The 23,188-nt window shown below is 38.3% G+C and overlaps 1 protein-coding gene across 3 annotated transcripts in view; it reads right to left on the reverse strand.

Moving 5' to 3' along the window:
• Window positions 1–1,812: 1,812 nt before the first annotated feature.
• Window positions 1,813–23,188, reverse strand: part of KIAA0930 — a 70,094-nt gene continuing 48,718 nt past the window's right edge. For 2 of the 3 annotated variants that reach the window (XM_084531862.1, XM_084531864.1), the window contains exons 3-10: window positions 19,403–19,510; window positions 18,010–18,087; window positions 16,003–16,104; window positions 15,419–15,559; window positions 13,509–13,703; window positions 11,197–11,359; window positions 9,947–10,102; window positions 1,813–6,803 (exon numbers count right to left, since the gene is read on the reverse strand). In XM_084531862.1, coding sequence (XP_084387988.1) covers window positions 6,763–6,803; window positions 9,947–10,102; window positions 11,197–11,359; window positions 13,509–13,703; window positions 15,419–15,559; window positions 16,003–16,104; window positions 18,010–18,087; window positions 19,403–19,510 — 984 coding nt within the window. In that variant the 3' untranslated portion in view covers window positions 1,813–6,762. The remainder of the gene's footprint in view (window positions 6,804–9,946; window positions 10,103–11,196; window positions 11,360–13,508; window positions 13,704–15,418; window positions 15,560–16,002; window positions 16,105–18,009; window positions 18,088–19,402; window positions 19,511–23,188) is intronic. The other variant, XM_084531863.1, reaches the window with a different exon arrangement.

Consider the following 23,188-nt stretch of genomic DNA (forward strand, 5'->3'; position numbering starts at 1 on the left):
ACCCAACTGAATGTTGGCATAAACTGATGACAGGGAAAACATTAAAGCAGCTGGAATTAACACTTCAAGAAAAAGCTCTTTTAAAAGTAGAAGCTCTACCCAGATTTGCATAGGGTAACCTGGTCTTTTTGAAAATTTTACTCCTTTGCTTTCTACAAACTTTTTATTACAAGTTTCAGAAACATTTCTGACAGGAGTAAGCAAGCATGGTAACCATTTGTTAGCAAAGATTTTTCTTATTTTTCATATTTTTCTTCAGTCTGCCATGTGTGATTTTACTTTGTACTGATCTTTGGGTATTATAGGACATCAGCCCTTGATGATAAACTTGCATGCCAAGCAATGTTACGGTATTTCTTGGGAGCATTGCTCCAGATGAGGGCAGACAACAGAAACTACATCAGGATGAAAGGAAGCAAGTTAACTTGCCTCTCCAGAGCAGGGACTCTGCTGAACAAGATATACTGGCACGTTGTTAAAACAATCTTCTTCTTTCAACATTTAGGGAAGTTATTAATGAAAGTCATGAACACTTTTCAAAGACGCATGCATCAGTCTTCTGTCCCTACAGCATTTTGATTAAAAGGAAACAAACAAACAAGGCACACCTTTTCCTTCCACAAACTGATGTTGAAAGGCCTACTAAAACAAACAGGTGAGCTTTCTTACCATGATTTGTAACCTTCCACTGTCTTAGTCTTTTGTACTATTTCACCTAATGCATTCTCTTAGTCTGGCTGCCTTCAAAAGCTTTCAATGTAGAGCATTCAAGGAAAGTCTTTGTTAGTTTTCAAGATGTATTTTAGCATTTTCTAACCAGTTAAGATTCCACTTGCACGTGCACACACAGAATGACACTGCCAACAGTCTACTCAAATGTCTATAGTGAAAAACCTAAAAGAACCTAAGTGCCCTGTTCTCTTTCTCCCTAACCTCTATTTTTAATTTTTGCCTCACCTATCGCTGATTACCAAGCTAGCATGCATATCTTAGAAGAGATGTTACACCACACAGTTTGTGAAACAGTCTTGGTCTCTGTTTCTTTGAAATGGAACCATCACCAGGTCCACTTTATAACTGGTGTGTTTGGTATTTCTTTTTCTATATTTTTATATAGAAAAATCCCCTCAAAAAGCCTACTGTGAAATGTTAGTCACATAAATCAGGTGGAGAGGGAAGATGTAGTGCCTTGCAAGTCTTTAAACCAAAACTGATTCAATGTTGGTAAGTACAAGTTATGGTAGTATAAACATGGAAGTGCTAAAAAGTAATCAAATTTTAACAATACTATACAAATCCATATTGAAGTTTTTTCCTGAATTTATCATGAAGAAATCATTATAGCCAACAGTCTCAATATTCCACTCTACACAAACCTAAATACTAATGGTTATATAACTTAATTTGAAAGAAAACACACCTGTTTAGAAGGACCTTTTTTTTTTTTTTTTTTTTTTTTTTTTTTTTTAATGCCAGCATCTAATGGGAACATCAAAAAGCCTTTTAAAACAAATTCAGAAGTACACTGACTTTTACCTTCTTCCCCTATTATACAATGTGAAGTTGCCAGAGGCTGTTCATTGAAAGATTCAGCAAGCAGTCAGAAAGTTAAGTTTTGCCCAAGTGGAAAAAAAAAAATAAAAAAGAAGAGTAAACAGACTACTTTTTCTCATGAGTGTCTATTTGGCAATGCTTATTATGAGTACCACAGAGTGTTATTCCACTGTTCATGCTTGCCACCAGTAAAGAATACATTCAAACTCAAATCCCACCAGGCACAGTAGAGAGTAAAAACTGCTAACAAAATTCATGGTCATTTAAGAGGTCTGTTTATTGGCTGCAGGGTCCAACGCTTTCTTCACTGCTGCCATATGCAAAATCAACTCCGTTTTTGGTGCACAAAGGTTCTCCTTGCTCTTTGTTCAAAGGGCTCAATACAGTGCCAGCATCATTTCCAACCCATCATCGTTTTATCAACACTAATCATCAATGAGGCAAAAAAACATACCATGCAACAAGTGTTAGTTTGATGAAATTAGGTTGAGAGTATTTATATATTTACACATTCAACATTCTATCCTGCTTGCGGTCTTGTATTATTTCGATCAAAGGTCAAAACAGCTACATTCTGGTGTAAAATACTGTTTCATTTAAGGTTTGGTGTAAAAGCTACTTATTTAACAATGCCTTTTACTGGATCCTGCTGCACCTATTTTTGACACAGAATTTCTATATACCAACACCACACACTTTCAGTCACACCTCAAAAAACAAGATAAGGCATTGGCAGATAACTGACTGCTGTGACCAGAAGAAATCCAATTTCTAGAGCTTTCAGTCATAACCTTTGGAGACCATGAGAACCTAACATGAAGGGTGAGTGTGTAGGAGATGGCCAGTTCTTCCAAGAACTATAAACTTGTGATTTTTTGACACTGCTACTCACCACACAGAATTTAAGAGTACTAACTTCCTAAATTAAAAAAAAAAGTTCTTAAACCCCATTGGATTAACAACAGGACCTAGGCACTTTTGAAGACTGTGTCTTATATCTACCTTTAATATGGGGAATCTTTAGACTGCAAAATACAGCACAAGTAATCATCTGGAAAGTCAAAAAAAAACAACACATGATTGGCAAGCAGCAGTTCAACAATCTTAAAGTGCAGACTATTTATGTGGTCTCCATGTCCAACCTCTGTGACTAGAATGGGATTCTGTGCATGAGGATCTGCCAGAAAAGTGTGTTTGCAGAGCCAAGGACCTGACTATTTAAATTAAAACATGGTAAAATAACATACTTTGCGCAAACCATTTTACTGTGAAAACTCATCCTTACAAACAACTCTTTTTAGGAAACCAACCACACCAACTGTGATGAGAAATGCAAAACCAAGTGATCCACATCCCCAACATGCTCAAGCCTTATAAACAATGAGGACTGGGAGAACAAAAAGAGAAGGAACATGAACCCATACAAACTGGGATTTTCAGCTGCCTGCATTAGCCGAGACAGCTGAAAGATTTGTTACATTTTTTAAAAAAGCTTCTTTTAAAAGCAGACTTGGAACCCATCCTGCACTGGCTGGCAATAAGAACATGATTTCACATATGCTGTGGTCTCTAAGGCAAAGCAATAATACGCTAATACAAAATAAGTGATTTAAGAGCTTTCTTTAAAAACCGAAGGCTTTCTACTTGCTAAATTGATAACAGAAAAACCTGTGTAGGGTGAAAAAATTTACAGTCTTGCATTTGACATCTGTCAACATATATCATCGGTGAAGAGTTGAAGTGATAAGCCCCAGGTCTCCAGAGGGAGCAAATGGGTAGAGCGAGGGAAGAAGTTAACTCGGAATGAGGTATGGTGGGATTCTGTAAATAAATAAAAAGGTTCTGCAAAGCTTCCCAAATCTGTTAACTGTGCTGCTTTCTCATACAGAGCTGATGTCAAGTATCAACATCAATATAACTAATGAAAACCGCTGCACTCCAACAGCCAGGATGTGGACAGCTGCACTTTCCTGCACTCTTTATGGTATGTAGAACATTCCGGTTCATTCCTCAGCAACGTAAATGGTCAACAGAGGCTCAAATCTAATGGTTTACTGCTTCGGAGCTACAGAATTAAAACCCCCTCCAAATTAAAAGCGTGAGAGGTTTCTATCTAACATTCCCTTTTCTTTTTTTAGTATAGTGCAATAGCAAGTTAAGGAACCAGCCGTGCCACCTTGACCCAGGCAAAACTTGGATCACCTTCTCTGTTAATCTGTCTGTATGAGGACAATAAATTATAAGGGTTTAAAAGCAAAACAAAATATGCATTTTTTCCCTCCTACCTGATAACAAACTAAGAAAACATGTGCGACACATAGGAACTGCACATCAGTTGTTTAGAGAGGAAATAGTTGAGAGTCTTGTACATCTAACTTGTTTCCAAAAAGCACTACTGACATTCAGTAGACTTTTTCGTTTCCATTTTCCATGGATGTCCATCTGGGCATACCTGTAGCCCTTTTCTACTAAAAAAGTTGTCTTCAATACAGACATAGGATACCTGCTAGCAGGATAAAATAAGCCAATTAGGTTTTTTTTATAGGAATTTTATATTCATCCCTTCAAAAACCAGACATCAGAACTCATCTGTGTACATATAACAAAGCAGACAATATTTCTCATATAATAGACAAGGGATCTGTGCTGTCTTTTCTGTAACATTGCCTTTCTACTACTGTACTACTTTAGAATCTTTCTTCATTTGTTATTTCCTCTGAAATCTTATGTAAGATCTGTTCCAGTCTTTCAGAATGCATGAAATTAAGCTACCTAAATTTAATATACCAATGTCAGAAAAGCATTAAAAATTACTGTCAACTAGGCAGTACTCAGGCACCCATGACTCAGGTTCCGATCTGGATCCGCTTCCTTTCCATGTCTGCTATTTCTCTGTTTAACTAAAAGGTATCAATTGCCACTAGTACGACAAATATTAGATCTCTCTCCCTTCCATCCCTGATGAATATTTGAAGGAAAACAGCACTGCTTTTGCCCAGGCCCATATGAAAATATAGAAAAAATAAAACATCTTCAGAGGCTTCAGAGTAGGACTGGTGTTCTAATTGAAGAGTGGTTTAACTGTTGCCATGGACATTGGGAAGGAGAATCTTTGTGCTGTCTGGCACTAGGCACACTACCCAGGGATCTCAGGTAAGCACCTGGACTGCCTTTGAAGTTCCTAGAGAGAGCTTTTCAGCTGCTCATTTAGGAGTCAGTCTCTCTCCTTGGGATTAGGTAGGAAACCTAGGCACCTGAGTTGCATGCCTCAGGTTAGACAGCGTGAACACCCTCACACACACACAAGCACATACTCCCATGGAACAAGACTCAAAGTCTGCAACATGAGAAGTGGCTGTGCTGGCAATGACCATGTGAACTTTTTTGTAATGCTGTTGCAAAACATACGAAATGAACTAACTACTGGTCAGCTGTCCCTGTTATGCAGTCATGCTGCCAGTATTAGAAATGCCATCACTCTGGACTATGGTGACTACTTCCAGGGCTAGCCTCAAAAACAAACAAACAAAAAAGACCTCCTTACTATACTGGATTCATCATGTAGGGCTGAATGATAAAGTTAGTCTACCTTTAACACTGAAGTGGAGCTATTCCCATGGAACATGGCCTGAGGAAAAAAGGCAGAGTCCTATTTGAGAGGTTAAGTCATCACAGGCTATTAAGAAAGTAACAAAGTACTTTAGGAAGGGCTGGGTGTGAGGGAGACAAAGGTCCAGGCTCAGAGCACATGTAAGTGTGGCAACAGCATTAGAGAGGTTAGGTGCTCAGACTCTGAATAGTGACAAAAAAAAGACACCTTCACTCTTCATAGATTTCTTTGTGCATGTATCAGTGTCACTTGCCATAAGTGACAAGCTACCCCACCCTTTGCTATGCCTGTTAGGTGGCTGTAAATAATGTGAAGTATGACTAGTTCTCACATTGAAGCAATGAATCAAACTGCAGTAGTCTCAGTATTTTATCATTTAGATTTCATGTGTCAAGGAGTGCAAACTTTTTCTGTTTTAAGAAAGCGGCATTTTACCTGTAAACATAAGGCTTTTTTTTTTCCTGAGACCTCCCAAAACACAAATTTCAAACCTCCCACTAATGCTATTTTTAGTCACTTTTCAGAGCAGAATTACATTTAAAACATTTGTCTCAAAACAAAACTTGTTGTGCTTCAGCATGTAACAGTACAGCAAAACAACAGGAAAAGATGAATCTGGGAAAGCTGCCAAAACATTAATCAGCTCTCATGCCCTCCTTGGCCTTGAACACTATCACTAAGGACAACTTTACCTACTTTGGTCCAGTGTGTGCAGGAGTGTGTTGGTTACTGGTAAGGTTTTCAGTTTTTGGAGTCCATTTGTGGCCTCCTATTTTTCCATTTCAGCCTCAAACTAAAACTGAATCAACTAACAGAGATAAGCAGCATTAGTAGTGGATATTAACCTCAGCTTTAGTATAGCAGCACATTTTAGCCTTCTTTTCACTGGCTCAGTTTCTTTGCCAGGTCTTGAGGATGAAAATGTTGCTGTTCTTTGGTAGATACAGAAATTTGTCAGCAGAGTTCTCCTGTCCTAACACTGACACATGAACAAATGGGAACATCTTAAGCCTCTTTTTAAGCTCTGACCTATCCGACTGCACATATCCAAATGGCAATGTATCTTTATGATATCATTTTCCTTTTCCTCCCTCAGCAGGAAATTTTTCTCATCCCTTCAATCCCAACATGCACAGACGCACTCACACAAATTAAGTCAATCCAACAAGGAGAGTATGGGCGAGAGTCCATAATGAACAACGTTCATTAGCACATCATTATGAAATTCTCAAATTGTTTCTCTCAAAGAATATAAAGTTTAACACATTCTGTCCATATTATTGGTTTCTTAGTTATAAAGTAAACACAGTAATAAACTGTTCATAAAGCATTGACTCCTTTTAAACGCAGCCCCTTCTTGTTTTATCTTGCTGAAAGTCCACTTCCAATCGGAAACACTCAAGTGATGTACTGCAAATGTGCATACGGCGTATGACAGCAGAGGAAGGAAGAAAGAGGCACTTTTGATCGGCTGGTATTCTTTGACTTCCCTTTTTCCAGTGGAGGTTTATGTTCCTGACACTAGATGGTAGTGTTAGCACAGAAAACCACTGTGGTTAGGCACTTGGCAACAAGGCTCCAAGGCTGTGCCCACTCTGCTATATCATCAGAATTGGTTTCTGACGCACTTCCAGGATATCTGGGGAAGGGAAAGAAACAAAAAGGAACAGCAAATTTAGGAGGTTCCTGAAAGTAGCCACTGCACAAGGAAGTAAGAACTGAAGATTCATTTCTAGACTGCTGCATAGACCCCTGGTTACAACACTAAAGGAATTTAAATCACAAATAGCAATGAGACTTTGCCTATTAATGAAATCTATTCTAATCCCTCCCAAGGTGCATCCTAGTTGAAGGATGGTAAACTGCAAGTATAACCATCATATAGAAATGAGAGCTGATTTAAGTATCATTAATAGTGGCATGAAACAACATGAGTCAGGCATGGAGATGGTGGCAATCTTCAGAGAAACAAGTGTAAGAAACATTATGCTAAAGGTTTTTTTCCTTCCCGAAAGGAACCATCCCCAAGTCCCTTACAGAGGTTTTTGGCTCAGAAGATGTTGGCGCAAACAATTCAACAGTTTCATCTATTTTATAGCCTGAAGCCTACATTTCTGCACTCAAAAGGCTGCAATAAGAACATTCGTTTTGTTAGCTCCTCAGCCCCATATTGCCCAAATGTGACAGAATATGAACCTGCCAGATAGCTATCATAATGGGCATCTTTCCAAATGTGGATAATAAAACTAGCGCACTGGCACAGCAGTCTGCAGAAGTATCTGGAAACTGGGCTGCTAGGTCTTTTTCCAGGCTACACAAAGAATAAAGAATGTCGGAAAAGGGAGCATATGCTTAATTAACCAGCAGGTCACACATAGCTGCACACAAAGGGCATGACCTGAGTAAAAATTGATCCACACCTTCAGAGGGTTCTAGACATGCTTGTAAAGAATGAAACATAGAGTGAATCCAGTGAAGGGCCATAAAGATGATTAAAAGGGATAGGACCATCTGACACGCAAGGAAAGGCTGAGACCTGCGTCATTTAGCATGGAGAAAGACAAAACTCACAGCAGAGGAAATCTTCTCAATATGTACAAACTCCAGATATTTTTGAATATTTTGATCAGTATCCCTAGCATTTTAATTTTGTAGTACAGACTTGCCTAAACTACTCAAAGGAGATGAATGTCTTTCCCACTGCGTCCTGCCCCATGTGTAATGCTCCTTTCTGCTGGAAAGCTGCCACTGGCACAAATGCATTAATTACAAAAAGGCACTGGAAATGGGTTCTATCCGAAGCACCAAGCTAAAGCAGATAATGAAAAAACTGCAGATTAAAATTCTGCCTTACAGCCCAGACATTTTATGTCTCTTTTCACTGTGTCTCAATAAATACACTGACTCCTGCAATTGTATGTTAAACAAATTAAGTCTCAGAAAGTGCATTCAAGCTAAAAGCAAATATTTGAGCATGGAGGCATTTATGCTACCCACTTGAGCAAGTATTAAATGCCAGCAGGAACAATGTATCTTCTGTGAACTCCAAAATGCCTGTGGTGAGCTCTAGCTAACCAGCTCTAATGGTATCAACGGAATTGTTGTAAGGAGTAATTGTATATTTTGTTGGAACTTTGTTCAAAATCCACCCTTAATTATAGAGGATCAATTCTGACTGGAATTTGTAATTTCTTCTAAACTGAAATCAATTTCTACATAGAGTGAAAGGCCAAATGGTGTAGAAACATCTCTCTGCTAAGTATGTTTTTGCATCTTATCAGCTACAGTTTTCCTTATCTGTAGGGAAGGAGCCAGCTTACTTTTGCAACACGGTCTGAGATCGCAGCCTGCAAAGGAGGACAAGACTGTAGCTATTACTGTTACACTAGCACAGTACAACTAATGACATGAAGAATACACCCATGCTATCTTCCTATCTCTTCTAGCAGTAGATTAATCTGTTTAACAACAGATTTCTCAATTCCTGTCCTGTTAGCTACTTTTTGGGAACAATCTGGAAATAACCACTGAGTTCTCTTTTCAGACCCAGACAAGAAAAAGCTGGCGCTGATCAGAAGTCCACAATCTAGACAAAGCTATTCGTAAGTCATCTGATCTGGTAGATGAAAAGAAAAAAGATTAAGTTCTTAGGTAAATTAAAAGGATCTTCAAAGGTTAGAGACAGGACTTCAAAAATTGCTCTGCGATCATAACTTTATTCCATGTGATGATAACTTTATTCCAGTATAGAATTTGGAGTTGAGCAACAGCTTTGCCTGAGATACTATCATGCACCTGGACCAAACTTTCTTTGTACCTGAGACAATCAATATGTATTTTCAGAGGGAATACATTTCAGGATGTCACTTTCCACAGTAACACTAGTAATGGCTATATGAAAGAAACCGCCACTGTATTTAGACAGAGAAGAGAAACCACTACTTCTTTCCCAATTTTCCTAAGTATCTCAGAGTCCCATGAGCTACCTCATACCATGAACTATACCATTGAAAGGCTAGCATTCCTGCTGATGCAGGCATCTGTTCAAACTAGCCCACCTATATTTGCAGGCAGACAAGGGTTACATGGATGTCATATTTGATACTTCAGTACTTGCCTGCTGTAAGATGTAATTTATTGTGATATTGTAGCCCAGCTGAACAAATGCAGAGTTGGCCATCATCAATGTAGTAACTGGCATAGCTAGACAACAACATGGGACTGACTGCTCCTGGTGCGACATAACCACTACTTAGTTTGATTAAAGAAATTGGGCACCTGAGAGATTTATAGCTATCAGTGTGGGCACTTTGATCAATCCAAGCAATTCATGTGGATAATAAATCTAGGACTCAAAATTGGCAAAGGAGATCATTCCAAATCCAAAACTGCATAAAAAAAAAACACATAACCCTCTTCAGTCACAGGTCTCTGCTACAACTATTGCTGTCAGTGGGCAGGCTCACAATGAGTTGCCCTCCACTCAGGAGATGGATGAACTTTATATTCCAGTATTAAAGCCACTAACACTCTTCCAGAAACAAAACCTACCAGCTTGTTTGAACTCTCACCAAGCAAAATTAGCCCAAAGCCAGAGAACAGTTAGACATCATTCCACTTACTCAAACTGATTTGCTACTACAGTCAGCAAATAAGGTTTGAAGTCATGTTTGCTTTCAGAGAAAGGCTTGTTCCTCTATCTTAATAGCAAAATCCCACAACATTGAAGGCTGCCTGGGAACCAAATGACTCTGTTTATGGGTAATGGACATTAAAATCCACCTGTTAAAATTCGATGCAATGGCAAAGTGATGTAAGTTAAGTGTGCATAGAGTAGAAAATTTTCATCTGTTCTGTTCAGCTTCAGCCACGAGCCCACCAGAGACCGTCCTGTTCCAGATAAGGACCGTGACCTCAGATTTGTTGCACTGTGTAGATCTGTAAGGGTAAAAGACAGCATGTTTAAAATGATTGTACTTTCTGCATTTTACTGAAAGATTCAACGAAAGCTTCTGAAAATAATATATATATATATACACGTGTGTGTGTGTATATATATATATAAAAAACAGAAAGCCATCTATTAATTTTATAGAGAAAAATTGCACACATGTTGCTTATTACTACTATTATTATTTTTTAAATCAGTCAGATCATGCCCAGTACAGAATTCACCATTTACATTGAAACTGATGAGTTATATCAACAACTGGCAGTAGTAGTAAATCAAATCATCATCTACTATCAACCAGCCAGGAGAGGAAATGAAGCACTTGCACAAGCAAAATCTTAACCCAGCCTTCCCTTATATACAAAATATATCATTCTTGAATAAATTAAACTTCCTAGTGTAAGCTATTAATATATATATATATTAAAATAATATTATTTTTTAAATAAGGTCCAGGAACAATAAAGTCAAAACATTTATAACCATAAATATTTATAACCATAAATAAAACCACACTTCTCAGTATTTTATATGTATATTATATTATATGTATGCTATAAAACATTTGGAAAACCTGGAATTTGTTCACTCACATAAATAAAAGAAAATGGAAAATAATAAGGATGTTCTTAATTATGACTAAGTATGCTAGGATCTGATATTGCAAAACTATTGAGTAGACACTACCACCACCAATGAGGGCTTCTGGATGAATGCTTAGAACTCCATTCTATCCTGCACAGCCTCCAGTAGAAATACATCAAAGACAGAAGATTCCATCTGGGAAAGCAGTTCTTCTCACTACGCTGCATAGTAACTGACCCAAGCTCTAGCCTTTTTATAACTAAACATGGAGGCACGCTGGTCTCCAGCTTTCAGAGGGATGCTTTGAAAAAATAACCCCAGTTTCAGAGTGGCACCAGAGATGGACTGGTTGAGACACACCATCAGAGGAGTTTCTGTGGAGCTAGATTTTTCACACTGTAAACCTTTTGGAAAATCCAGCACTGGATTTTCGCTTTCCACAAATGTGTTCCCCCTCCACTCTGAAAGTCTGCTTAGCTGGTGTTATTTCTCTCACCTCCACCATCATCATCTCTGAAGAACTCCTCACTGTCATTTGCTGAATGGGATTTTTTCATCTCAGCAATTCGATTTCGGGGCACTTTTCTCTTGAGGGATGGGGAGAAAAAGGATGGGCGATTGTTGCGTTCTGGTGTTGGTGGTGTACTGAAAGAAGTGACCTGAAAGGAAAAATAAAGGAAATGCTAGGGAAAGTTTTGTTTAAGAAGTTCTGTGCTTCTTGTAGGAAATAAACAGTTTCAGATATGCACCATAAGGTAATCACATGTGAAAATCAGAATCACAACTGGTGCTCAGCTGCAAGTTTTATCAGAGTGGTCTGATAAACTGACTGTGTCAACTGCACAGTCATCTCAAGACACTCATCAAGATGAAAGTATTTTGGTGCATCAGTACCCTCAACTATTATGTAAATAATGAAAAGAACTCTAGAGCTGTCATGTGATCACTTTTCAAAGGGATTTATAATTACAAAGGAATAAAAATGCAGATTAATAATTTATTTAGGCACCAAGAATGTCAGTATTATTTTTATATGTTGAAATTCAGAAGACTTAATAGGCTAAGAATGTACTGTATTGGACACGAAACTGTGCATCTTCATTTCTTTGGTAAAGATTAGGTAGCTGTTTGCCTGGTTAAACAGATGCCACAAGAGATCACTGTGTCTGTGAAGCAGGGTCACAAGACAATAACTCAAGATGCTGATGCAAAAGACAAGTCAATGAGCAACTCTATGTATATTATTTCTCTATAGGACGGACAAAACCAAGCTGAAAGGCCAGTGATGATTTGGTTACAACAAGTGATGACAAATATAGGGATATAATTGTCTATGGTGAAATGCAGGTTAGGCACAGAACTACAGAGACACCGTTCCTTCAGAGCAGCAGTTGCTGTTGGGTAAACCACAATTATAGTCAGCCATACCTACTTCAGAAACAATTTCAATTTCAGTAATTGTGGACTGGTTTTGCTGGTAATATTTTAACCGTTTCCTTTCAAATTAAAAAAAAGGATAACTACTAGGCTAACAGAGGTGATCAACTTTTATCTCATTCTTACTTTTTCACACCGTTAATTTAATGATCCCATAATGCTTCCTGAGACGAGATCACTGCTCAGATCTGTCCTTACAAATAAGGAGGGAGGTGATGTGTGAGTGAGGATGACAGCCAAGCCAAGCTGATGTTGCACTGCAGAAACCCGCTATGTCATCCCTCTATCATTAACATAAAAAAAACAGAAGCATTCTACCACGCAACTGATCCTCTTTTGAGTGCACTTGATCTCTAACCTATGCTTGTCTCAATTTATTTTTAATTCTGTAGCCATTTCATATCACACCTGCAGGGAAAACCAGACACAGACAAATTACCATTAAAGCCATTAGCAAAGAGCAATGATAATACATTATCAAACAGAGGCACTGGAAGTCTTGGAGTCAAAAGCTCAGGAAGTCCCTCCAGGCCTGGTTTCTTCAGGCTGTACCTCTACAGCACAGAGCTTGCACAGAGTTAATGAGCTCTGTGCTGACAGCTCATTTCGCCTTTTAGGAAGAAAGAGAAATCCCATTACTTCCATGGACACCACTGGAAGCAGACATGCTGGCCTTTAAACTCCACAGGTTACTGATGTTACACAGGAAACCAGGCTGGAATCAGTAATCACTCTGCCTGAGTCAGGACACATCTGTATAGGTATTTTAAAGACACATTGCCTAATTCCCAATAACTAGGTAAAATGCTTTAACTGAAATCAATGCTCAAAACTGAAAAAGGGCCAAATCAGGATCTTTGGACAGACTCTTGGTATTTTACTGCACTTGTATTAACATTAAGCATAAGCATAAATATGGTCGTACATCTTGATCCACAGTCTTTGCTTTAATATTATACAGGCTTTGCACTGCTGGTATTCACTCCTCAAAATCTGTGAAGTTTAGTTAGCAACCTACACCACATACAAATTCCCCGTTTCTAGGTAACACCCATCTTGTACAGAAATGGGATCTATTAATTTTCATAAAAATAGGCAGAACCATAATTTTCCTTGGCATCAACATCACCGTTGTTTCAGCAAAACACTCCTCCAGGAGTATGAATCATGCTCTCATCTCTGTACTCATTATTTGATCAATGGAAACTGCGACAAAAATCCATCTGCATATATTGAATAGCTCTGAAATCTATACAAGCAAAACTAAGTTCAGAACCATGATGTGGGTGAATGCCAGCTTCAGTTCATCCACTGGAATTAAACAAAACATCCATGCTTAACCTTAAGTCAGTATTTCTGTCTACTACTTACTCTCTCATGCACTGGGGAATCTGGATTTGAGTCCTCTTCTGTACCATATGGTGAAGTGTCACCAGTAGAAACTCTACTCACTGCCATTTCCGCATGTCCTTTCCCTTGTGGCCCTTTCATTCGGACAAACTCCATGTTGTTATATTTATAGAAGCCAAAAGACATTTTTTGAGCCATCTTTGCTGCAACACTCACCTACAATGCACCAAGACAGGAGAGAAATACATAAAATATCACCTTCAAATATAAAACAATGTTCTCTGAAAGCAGTTATCTAAGTATAAGTCAAAAACATAGCAGATAATAGTCATTATCTTGATTCTTAGGAAACTTTAAGCCAAAGCCTGAAGTGATTTCCAAAGGGGAAGCAATTTTACAGATACAAAAATAGACGCTCAGAGGAGAATCAACTCCTTCAGCTATCCAAAAACCAGTTATCCAATAACAATCTGATATAAAACAAAAGCTTTTTTCAGACCCACACAACGTGGCACACTGAAGCACAGGAAAGCACACACATAACTCAACACAACCCACACAAGGACAATTGTTTGAGCCCAAAAAGTAACAGACACATACAAAAACCAGCAAGGCACACAGCCCAATTCCAGCACTACTGTGTGGCAAGTACAATTCAGACATTTGTGTTCACATTGTCAAACCCAAAGCAAAAAGACAGAGCTCCCATGCACAACTAACCTGTATCACATTGCTCACCACAGAACCCTGACATCTTTTGAACCCTCTCAACAGAGAAAAGGGTTCAATTTCCAGTGAACACAACTGAACTGAGAACTGAACTGAGAACTAGAAAAAGGAACAGACCAATATGAAAACAGTCGAGGTTTTGACAAGTGAAATAAGGAGGACTTACGCATAAGCTTAAGTGGTTTATCACAACTTTCAGCAGTTTATCCCATCAAAGGCCCAGGTTTGTTTATAAGGTAACAATTTATATTGCACTAAGAATTAATACAGACAACTGAAATCAAGTAACCTTCAGAAGTACAGAGAGCTTGCTTCTCTTCTCTTAAGAAGAGTGAAAATACAAGCAGATCAGATTTCAAGTTTTGCCTTTGGCTATAATCAAGTGTTTAAACAAACAATTCTATTCCATCTAACTAAACAATACGAAGCAGAATTTTTATATTCCTGTTCTTTGGAAAAACGACTATAGGAGTATAAACTACTCACATGTGAAAAAATGGAGAAGGTAATTATTCAGGCCCTCTATTGAAGAGGGTAGGAACAAAGGGAAATGAAGGAGTTTACAGTCACAGTAGGTAGTGACTGGCATTCTTTTCTTTTTTTAATCCTTCAGCACTGTCTTCACAGTAAATATTTTGTGAAGTTTATTGGCTCATGCATAATCTTGACTAAATACTGAATTTGAAGCTACAAGTGAACGCATTTCATGTTTCTATAGGAAAGCAATGAAAGCTTCCTTCCAATGCAGTGAAACTACAGTGGCCTTTTGAAAATATCCACAAGTTCAGAACACACTAAACACAAACACATTTTACATTTAACAAGATAGTTATCAGAGTTTAAGATCTCCATGTAAAACATGCCTTCACTGAAGTAACTAGAAAAATCCATGAGTTTTCAGAAAAATGAAAGGGTTCCCAGAATTCTGTTACTCAGATCCATTCTGATGTCATGCTCTTGCATCTTCATCAGCTTCACTCCTTTTGGCAAACACAAGAGCAACAAAACCTGATCTGAGCAACCTCAGCTGCAACCTCAGTGCACCCAAAAGCACTAACTTTGGAGCAGCTTTCAAAACCAAAAAGGATAGGTCATGATGCAGATATCTAACACGACAAAAAGCCAACAGCCTCACAGTAGCACAGAAACACTGTAGTCAGTATCATTGTTACAAAAGACATTGTCTTTCAGAAGCACCCTACCCTGTTGTCATAGACCTTCTTGAGTGCTTCATAGCGGATGGACCCCTGAAAAATCACTCCTTGGAAGGTGTTGCTTTTGTCACTGGCAACCAGCTCCACACAGACCATTTCTCCTTCTCCTACAGTCATGTCACTGAAAACCTGCAAAGTGCAAGACAAAACACTTCAGGGAAAACTGCAGCTGGTAAAAATCAAAAATACACTGAGATTCCCGTGATTCTCCTCAGGCCCAATGTAGGTTTAATGTAAAATGGGGAAAAGTAATAGAGATGTAGGCTCTATCACAGCTTTTCCAAAAACCACAGACTCCAGGAAATGTCCACTGCACGTCGTGTTTGGGTAAGCAGCTCTTACAATCAGATTCTCTTGCTTCAGCCCATCATAAAAATGCGTGCCAAAATCCAGCTCTAAATCCTGATTTCAAACATATTAAAAAATGAGGAATATCAAATAAATCATCATGGACTTGCCCCATAAAACCCCCTGGAATATAACCCTCCAAAAACATTTGTTCAAAAGGTGCCAGAAAACAACCACTCTGGACATAAGACAGGGACAAAACCCTGCTGCAGCAAGGAACTCACCTCTTCAAAACTGTCGATCATGAAAAATATGTTGGGATAGCTGATCTTTGACTCCTCTCCTTTGCTGTCCATTGGGTGTTTGCTAGGAGACGCAAACACTTGCTGAGAAAAATATTGAAAAAGAAAATTATATATATATATATATAGGTTTTAGATTTTATCATTCCAACAATATTAAACAGTTAAAGAGGGAGAAGAATTCATACTGAGTAGCTTTCTTTGCTTCTACCTCTATTTGCAAAGCTTTGAATTAAAGTAACGTGATGAAACTCAACACATTCACCATGGGCTAATTTAATTACGTTAGAAAGTAATGTGACTTGTCAATGTTTCAGGCTTGCCTGAAACAAGGACATCTTCCAGGCACCCTTGTTCTTATGCCATCCAACGTAAATCCAGAAAAAAACACCCCAAACTCATCTCCAGTCACATACACGAAAGGAAAATACAGTTGGTAGAGATCTTATTGTTGAGCCAACAGAAAACTGATATAGTCTGAAAAATAATTTAGGGGAAAGTTAGCCTGTTTTTACACTGGTTTCATGCCCTAGGTACTCTCCTGGTATGAGCACAGTAGCTCTGTCACAGCTCTGGAGTAGTATAGCATGTCATAATCCTGCACAGGATTTCTCCCTATTCAATATCTGGTTGTGCATGGATAGGGTAATATACGCTTTCTAAAGCAAGAATAGAGTAATAAAGATCTTAAAATGTTGGCTTTTCTTCATTTAAAATGAATGGCCTCAATGGTGCATGTTCCAATGAAATGCCTTAATGCAAATATGCTTTCCACAGTACCTAGAATTGCCTTTTTCCTCTCTTCATATAACAGCTAGAAATGTTATTTGTATCTACTGATAAATTCTAATGTGGGTTTCTCCTAGAAAAGGAGAGACAAATAAAAATTTGTAAGCAGCTTCACAGCATAAGCCTCTAAAAATGAGGAACAAAAAACCTTCTCCTTATTCTGAATACTGCTCACATGCTTCGCACAGGCCTCTTATCCTCATTTTCCTAGTTTTCAAACGGGCGTGCAATATTTAGAGATTTCTTTTTCTAAAAAGAACTGTGCAGAAGTTCTCTGGGTGAAATTTGGACTTTTACACAGCAGAAACAGCAATGAGAAATAAAAGGATTGTTGTCAGTGATCTAACATGGTATAACAGAAATGGCAGAAGGGAATAGTGTGCTCAACATACTAATTACAAATAAGATAATCAGCATTGCTGGTTTTCTTTGTAGGCAAAACAACAACTGAGTTCAGTATGGTAAAACAATATTAAAGGATTAAAAAATATTGGCTTATTTTAGGCAAAGCCACACAAGCAGCTGAGTGAGCTAAAGGAATGGAAATGCCTGAGATAAACAGCAACAGAAGCCTTTTGATGTAGAATTTTTGCCAGCTAGGAAAAGTTGTTGCAAGATCTGCTGGAAACTGAAGAACTCTAGCATTTCTTATTCCTACCCATGCTTAATTATTCAGTCTCCTCCACTACGCTAAAACTTGGATTAACTCTATACTGCACACAAATAAGTAATAAAGCCTTCTGTGTAGTGATGGAAGGAAAGAGCAGTTGAAGGGAGAAAACAAGAATCACATAAAACAATAGAAAAAGTGGTAATCAGTAAGTAGTCTATCATTTAATATCCCTACCTTACAGATTAACTCTGAAGGTTTCTTGTAACTCATGTCTAGTACAATTTTGGGTTTACCCTCAGGTTATTTTTAACACTTAGACATACTCCCTCCAGCACACTCTCCCCAAATGCAGTAAGCAATGACACAAATCTTGAGAGCACAGAGAGGTCTTTATGGCTTTCTGCGAGGGGCTATAAAGTGCATTTAGCTGACTGGCAGGAAATGTTAGCAGACAGGCTCGAGATGCTTGACAACGGTGAATCTGTGACAGAACACAGCATGAGAACTGCCGTCCTGGTGTTGATACAGTTTTTAGGATCAGGTAATACTGGATGCTCTTACCCACAGTAAATGTAGGCTAGTCTCACCTGAGATTTCTTTTTGTGAATGTGAATGTCTCCTCCATCGGAGCGTGTGCACACAGCACACGTCACCACATAATCCAGCTAAAACAGCACACCAGATAGACAAATGAAGATTTAGAGTTAGAAAAAATAAAAACCACACATGTGGACGAAGCAGAACACATTCTGCCTTCATTTTTTTCAGCTCTAACTAAAAGTAAACTGTTTTGGTATTGCTGTTTCCTTCATTCTCATTACTATCCCCAAACTCCTTCAATTCTCTTAGTAGTCCACAATATTTTTGTTTATTTACTATATGAGCAGTACTGAAATCTTTTACAAATATACATGAAGGAGTGCACAAGCTATGGGTAAAGTAACTCCTATCAGCATTGTTTACCATTAAGCTTACTGGTCAGCTGTGGAATACGCATGCCACACAGAAGAACGCTTTAAGGTAGGAATGGAAGATATATCCTCCCTTCCAAAAGAAAGAAATTGAAGCAATAATAAACACAAGCAATACACTAGAGAGATCAGAAACCATTAACGTAGCCTGCCAAACAACTTGAAAAAACTTAAAAGGTGCATGTGTTACAACTCTGGACTGCAATGCCAGCTGTAACATTATCTTCTGAATTCTGACTGTAGCAAACAGATTCTGTTTTAATTCATCATTAAATAAGTGCAGAAACTGCTCTCTACAGAGAAGGCTTGCAATGAGAATTTTGGGAGGAAGGGGACAGAATAAAAACAAGTTATTCTCTAGAATGTATGCAATGAGCCAGCAGTCTCTCATTTTGGAATCATAATCAACAAAACTTTTCAGAGATCTAGAATGACTATCATATTGTTCACCTTCCCTAAGAACCAATGTAACGTATGTAATAACTGAAGAACACGTAAGTTAATTAAAAAAAATAAATATAACATGCTAGTTTAATCTTCCCATCAACAAAGAGAAAAGGCTTACTAAAGCTCTGATGTCAAGAACAGCAAACTCCCAGTGCAATACATAACACCTTTACTGTATTTTCACTTCACAGTTTCCTCTCTTAGCTGTACTGGTGTTGTGAACTCTAATGAAAACATTGCTAGTCTAACAGTCTCATTCACTTTCAAACTATTATACTTGGCAAAGCCTTCCATTTTGTAAAACTTTAAGAGAATAAAATTCAGTTCTGCTTCACTGGGTGTACTTAAAGGTTTTGAAGAAAGCTATCAGGACTCTACTAAAAACTATCTCAGGTTTTGTTCAGTTAGACTCTGAAAGGCAAAATAAAAAACATGCTTTGTTTCTGTTCTCCAGAGGTGTTCAGATCCCCAAAGCTACAGAGGAAATAGGTCAGATCAAAGCCTTCCACAAAATCTCTCTAGCATAAATAGCTCATAAAAATTAAATAAGCATCACTGTTACCTTCTGTAGAATGAGGTTCAAGTAGACGCTCTCTTCCCAATCAATGTCAGGGTCTCCCAGCCCAGGAAGCTTCTTAGAATCTCTCCGGTAAACTTCCACTTCAACCTGCTAAGAAAATATCACATCTTGAAAAATATTATCTGAAGGTACCTACATGTATACATAATATTGACATCAGAAATCGCACATTGTGTAGCTTCCTGATATATTTTTCTGTCAGGATCAGATTTTGCTGACCATGCAAGGCCAACTCTTGTGGAAGACTTTGCATAAAAGTGAAGTTTCATTTATTCCTTATGATGGCTATGTTTTAGAGTAAGTGAAATAAATAAAATTTCCCTTCCACACACACACATTTCTGTTAACATAATCCCATGGAATCAAACATGTCACTAGACTAACACCATTGTCAGCTGGTAGCTGTTTGAAGAAAAACACAATGCAGAGGGAAATGGGATCCAAAGCCATCTTATCAGCAATAAGAAACCTTCATCCCAAGGAGCCCATAGATGAAGAATCCCCTTTACCCAAAGCCAGCTGAATGTCACCAGGGATAAGATGAAAATGAAACAGATCTGCACATCACTGTGGAGGCAGGAGGAAAGAACTGAGCTTGTTCACAAGTGCAGTGGAAGACTCTGGGATGATGAAGTTCACAGAAATCATTTAGGTAATCCCTCTTCTACAAGTTACACACTGACAGTACTAACTGGACCCAGTTACGGGCCCAGTATGAAATTTTCATTTGTACTAAAAAAGAAGCAAAAACCAAAAGGCCCAAGTAATCTCAGAAAGCAGGAACAACCCCACAAATGCTAATAAATTGAAGCAACTAAGACAATAACTAACACTTAATGTAGTGTGCAGAGTTAAAGAGCAGTTTTAAGATGCTTTAAAGCATCTTTAACTGCTTTAAAGACACTTTACAAAAAATCTGCAGGACAGCTTACCCTCTGAAATAGTGAGTAAAACAAAATAGGGGAATAGGTAGGTAGTACACTTTTTAGATGCCAAAGCTATGTACTGTCTTGATAAACCTGGAAAAACATTTGTTTCTCTTTGTCAAAAATCTTTTTGGTTAACATTAACATTTCTTAGATATATGTTAAAACATCTGGAATACTGTGACCAGTTAACATAGCTGCAAACAGGGCAATTCCTGAACCTTTTGTTTTGAATAGGGCGGAGAAAAAAGGGTAGAAATAGTTTATTAGAAAACAGATTGTCACAGAAGCCTGAATACATGAATGAAATCAAACAGAGTAGGATTATGTCCTATAGTAAACACGTATTTATTTCAAGTCCTCTGGGAAGGACAAAATTACCAGGCTGAAGTACAGTGAAGATGAACAAAACACCACATTTCAGGCTGATACCATCACTGGATAGCATGAAAGCTGAATGCATTGTTTGTTATGATTTTTTTTCCCACTTACAAATATCTTTTAAAAACATTACAGACACATACAGATGTCATTCCTGTATTTCTAAAACTCCTAACCATGAGTTTTTCTACTGGCAGCATGATTGCACAAAGTATTGAGAGTTACTGTAAAAAAAACGAGACTAAGGTAGGAGCAGCTGAGGGCAATAATCTCATCTAAATTCATCTCCAAATAAACTTCAGGTGATTTTTGCATTTTCTTATCTAACAGCACAGAAACACATAGTCACAGGATTCCAGAAATACCTTGTGAGACAGTCAGGCTGTCTAGAAATGAAGGATTGGATGGAAGCAAGCGTAACTGAGCAATTAAAGGGTACAACTCCAGGTTTAGCTAATACCAGGTTAAATGAGATGAAGCGCACAGCAGGCACTACCTCAGTCCTTTTTCACCTAACACACCTCCCATCCTGTTACAGATAACAACAAGGAACAGCCTCTCTCTAATCAACTGACATTTTTCCCTAGGTTAGGGAAGTTTCTCCACTAACTTAGGGTCTGATTCCCAGGCAGAACAACACACAGGTTAGGGCACCATTTGCTCATAGCAAATCTCTGCCTCAAGTGCCAAGCACTCAAACTGTACTGTAATTCAAAAGGAGATGGATGGTTCTTTTGCCAGACTAGAAACTGCAGGAGGCACAGACCTTAGTTTGACAGGTCACACCAGCCAGGACATGGACGGTCTCTTCCCAGAGAGAAAGCTGGCATCAGAAGGCAGAGGCTACAGAAGCAGTGCTAATTCAAACAGAGAAATGCAGAAAATGGACTTCTGAATGCTCTCCACAATGTGGGCCTGGCTAGCCATCACCTGCCGTGGCAGCCTGTGGTTTCAGGCACCACTGTAGAAGGGATCTGAGGAACAAAATGCAATGAGCTCTTGTCCTTGTGACAAACAGCACCACCACTCCCCACTGGCCAGCTGACGTGCTACATAGTGAAGACACCCAAATTACAAGTCACTTTTGGAAAATCTCATCTGGTATCCTATAACCACAGTATCTGCAACATCTGTCTCACATTCATTTCCAAACAATCACCTTCCAGAAATAGCCAAAAGACATCTTAGGATAGAACAACGTGCTAAATCTGGATCAGCCAACCCAAATGGCAGCTTCCAGGGGCTTAGTTTCCTGTGCAAGTGCCATTGCTCCCAAAATAATTTCATCTCCCTCTTCTGCCATGGAGCCATGTGATGGTGGCCTTTTGATATTATATGAAATAAATCAGAAGGCTTGGTTCAACTTGTAGTAAATGATCCCACTGCCACTGGCACACTGTGTAGTTCCAGGCAGGGCCAAAGATGTAAGGAAGACTGGGGCTGACCCCACATGGAGCCTACAACCATTTGCTTAGTGTTAGCTACTAAAGGAGGCATCTAAATCAATCATTCACAAGAAAATGTTCATTTAAAAAATACACAAGGAACTTTAAACACAATTTCTGTTCAAAATAACTGTTTCATACATGTTAATTACTACTGTTTAAAATCAGCAATCTAAATTCTTTGGCAGGATGACCTAATTTGTTCACTTTCCTGGCAAGCTCATTCAGTATCTGTATGCTTGTTATCCTGGTACTATATAGAAGCAGCATATATGCCAAGAATGTAAAATCAAAACCTGAAGCCCCTATTCCTTTCTCAGGTTACTTATGTGCAAAAGAATAGCAGTTAAGAGATCTCAAATACGGTGCATTTAGCTGTCTTTCAACTGGCATCATGGGATTTTCTTAATTTCATGCAAAAATCTAAAAATCAAGGGTAGGTACTAACCTTCTATATTTAAGTACCTGCAGCACTGCTAGAAGACACTTGGGATTGGCAGTACAGAAAACAGAAGACCAACACATTCCCTGTTCTGACCTGTAAGTGTTCAGACACCAACAAATAGGAGAGCTGCCAAAAATCTCAACTGGTTCCCACATAACAGAAACCATTACATGAATTTAGGTAAGCCAATGCTGACAATGCTGAGCACAGTGTTTCCTGACTGAAGAGAAACACCTGAAGAGGAACACAGAAGTGTTGCCCTATATTTACATACATGTAGAAATCATGCAGTAAATCTTTTGTTGTTGTTGTTTGGTTTAACATTATACCTTTATAGAAATATATAATACATGATATATATGTCATAAATATAACAAAAAATATATTATATTAAACGACTATATAATATATAAACATGTATTTTGTATGCATACAATTTGATTAGGATCTCATGCTTTTCAGTACACAGTTTTGTGATTTTCTGGGCTTTATTCACATTGTCATGTTTGGCTTTCCAGAATTAAGAAATGATACAGACTGAAGAACACACTGGATTTCAGGGACAGCTGAG

Source organism: Aythya ferina (assembly GCF_964211825.1).
Source record: "Aythya ferina genome assembly, chromosome: 1".
Classification (NCBI taxonomy): Eukaryota; Metazoa; Chordata; class Aves; order Anseriformes; family Anatidae; genus Aythya; species Aythya ferina.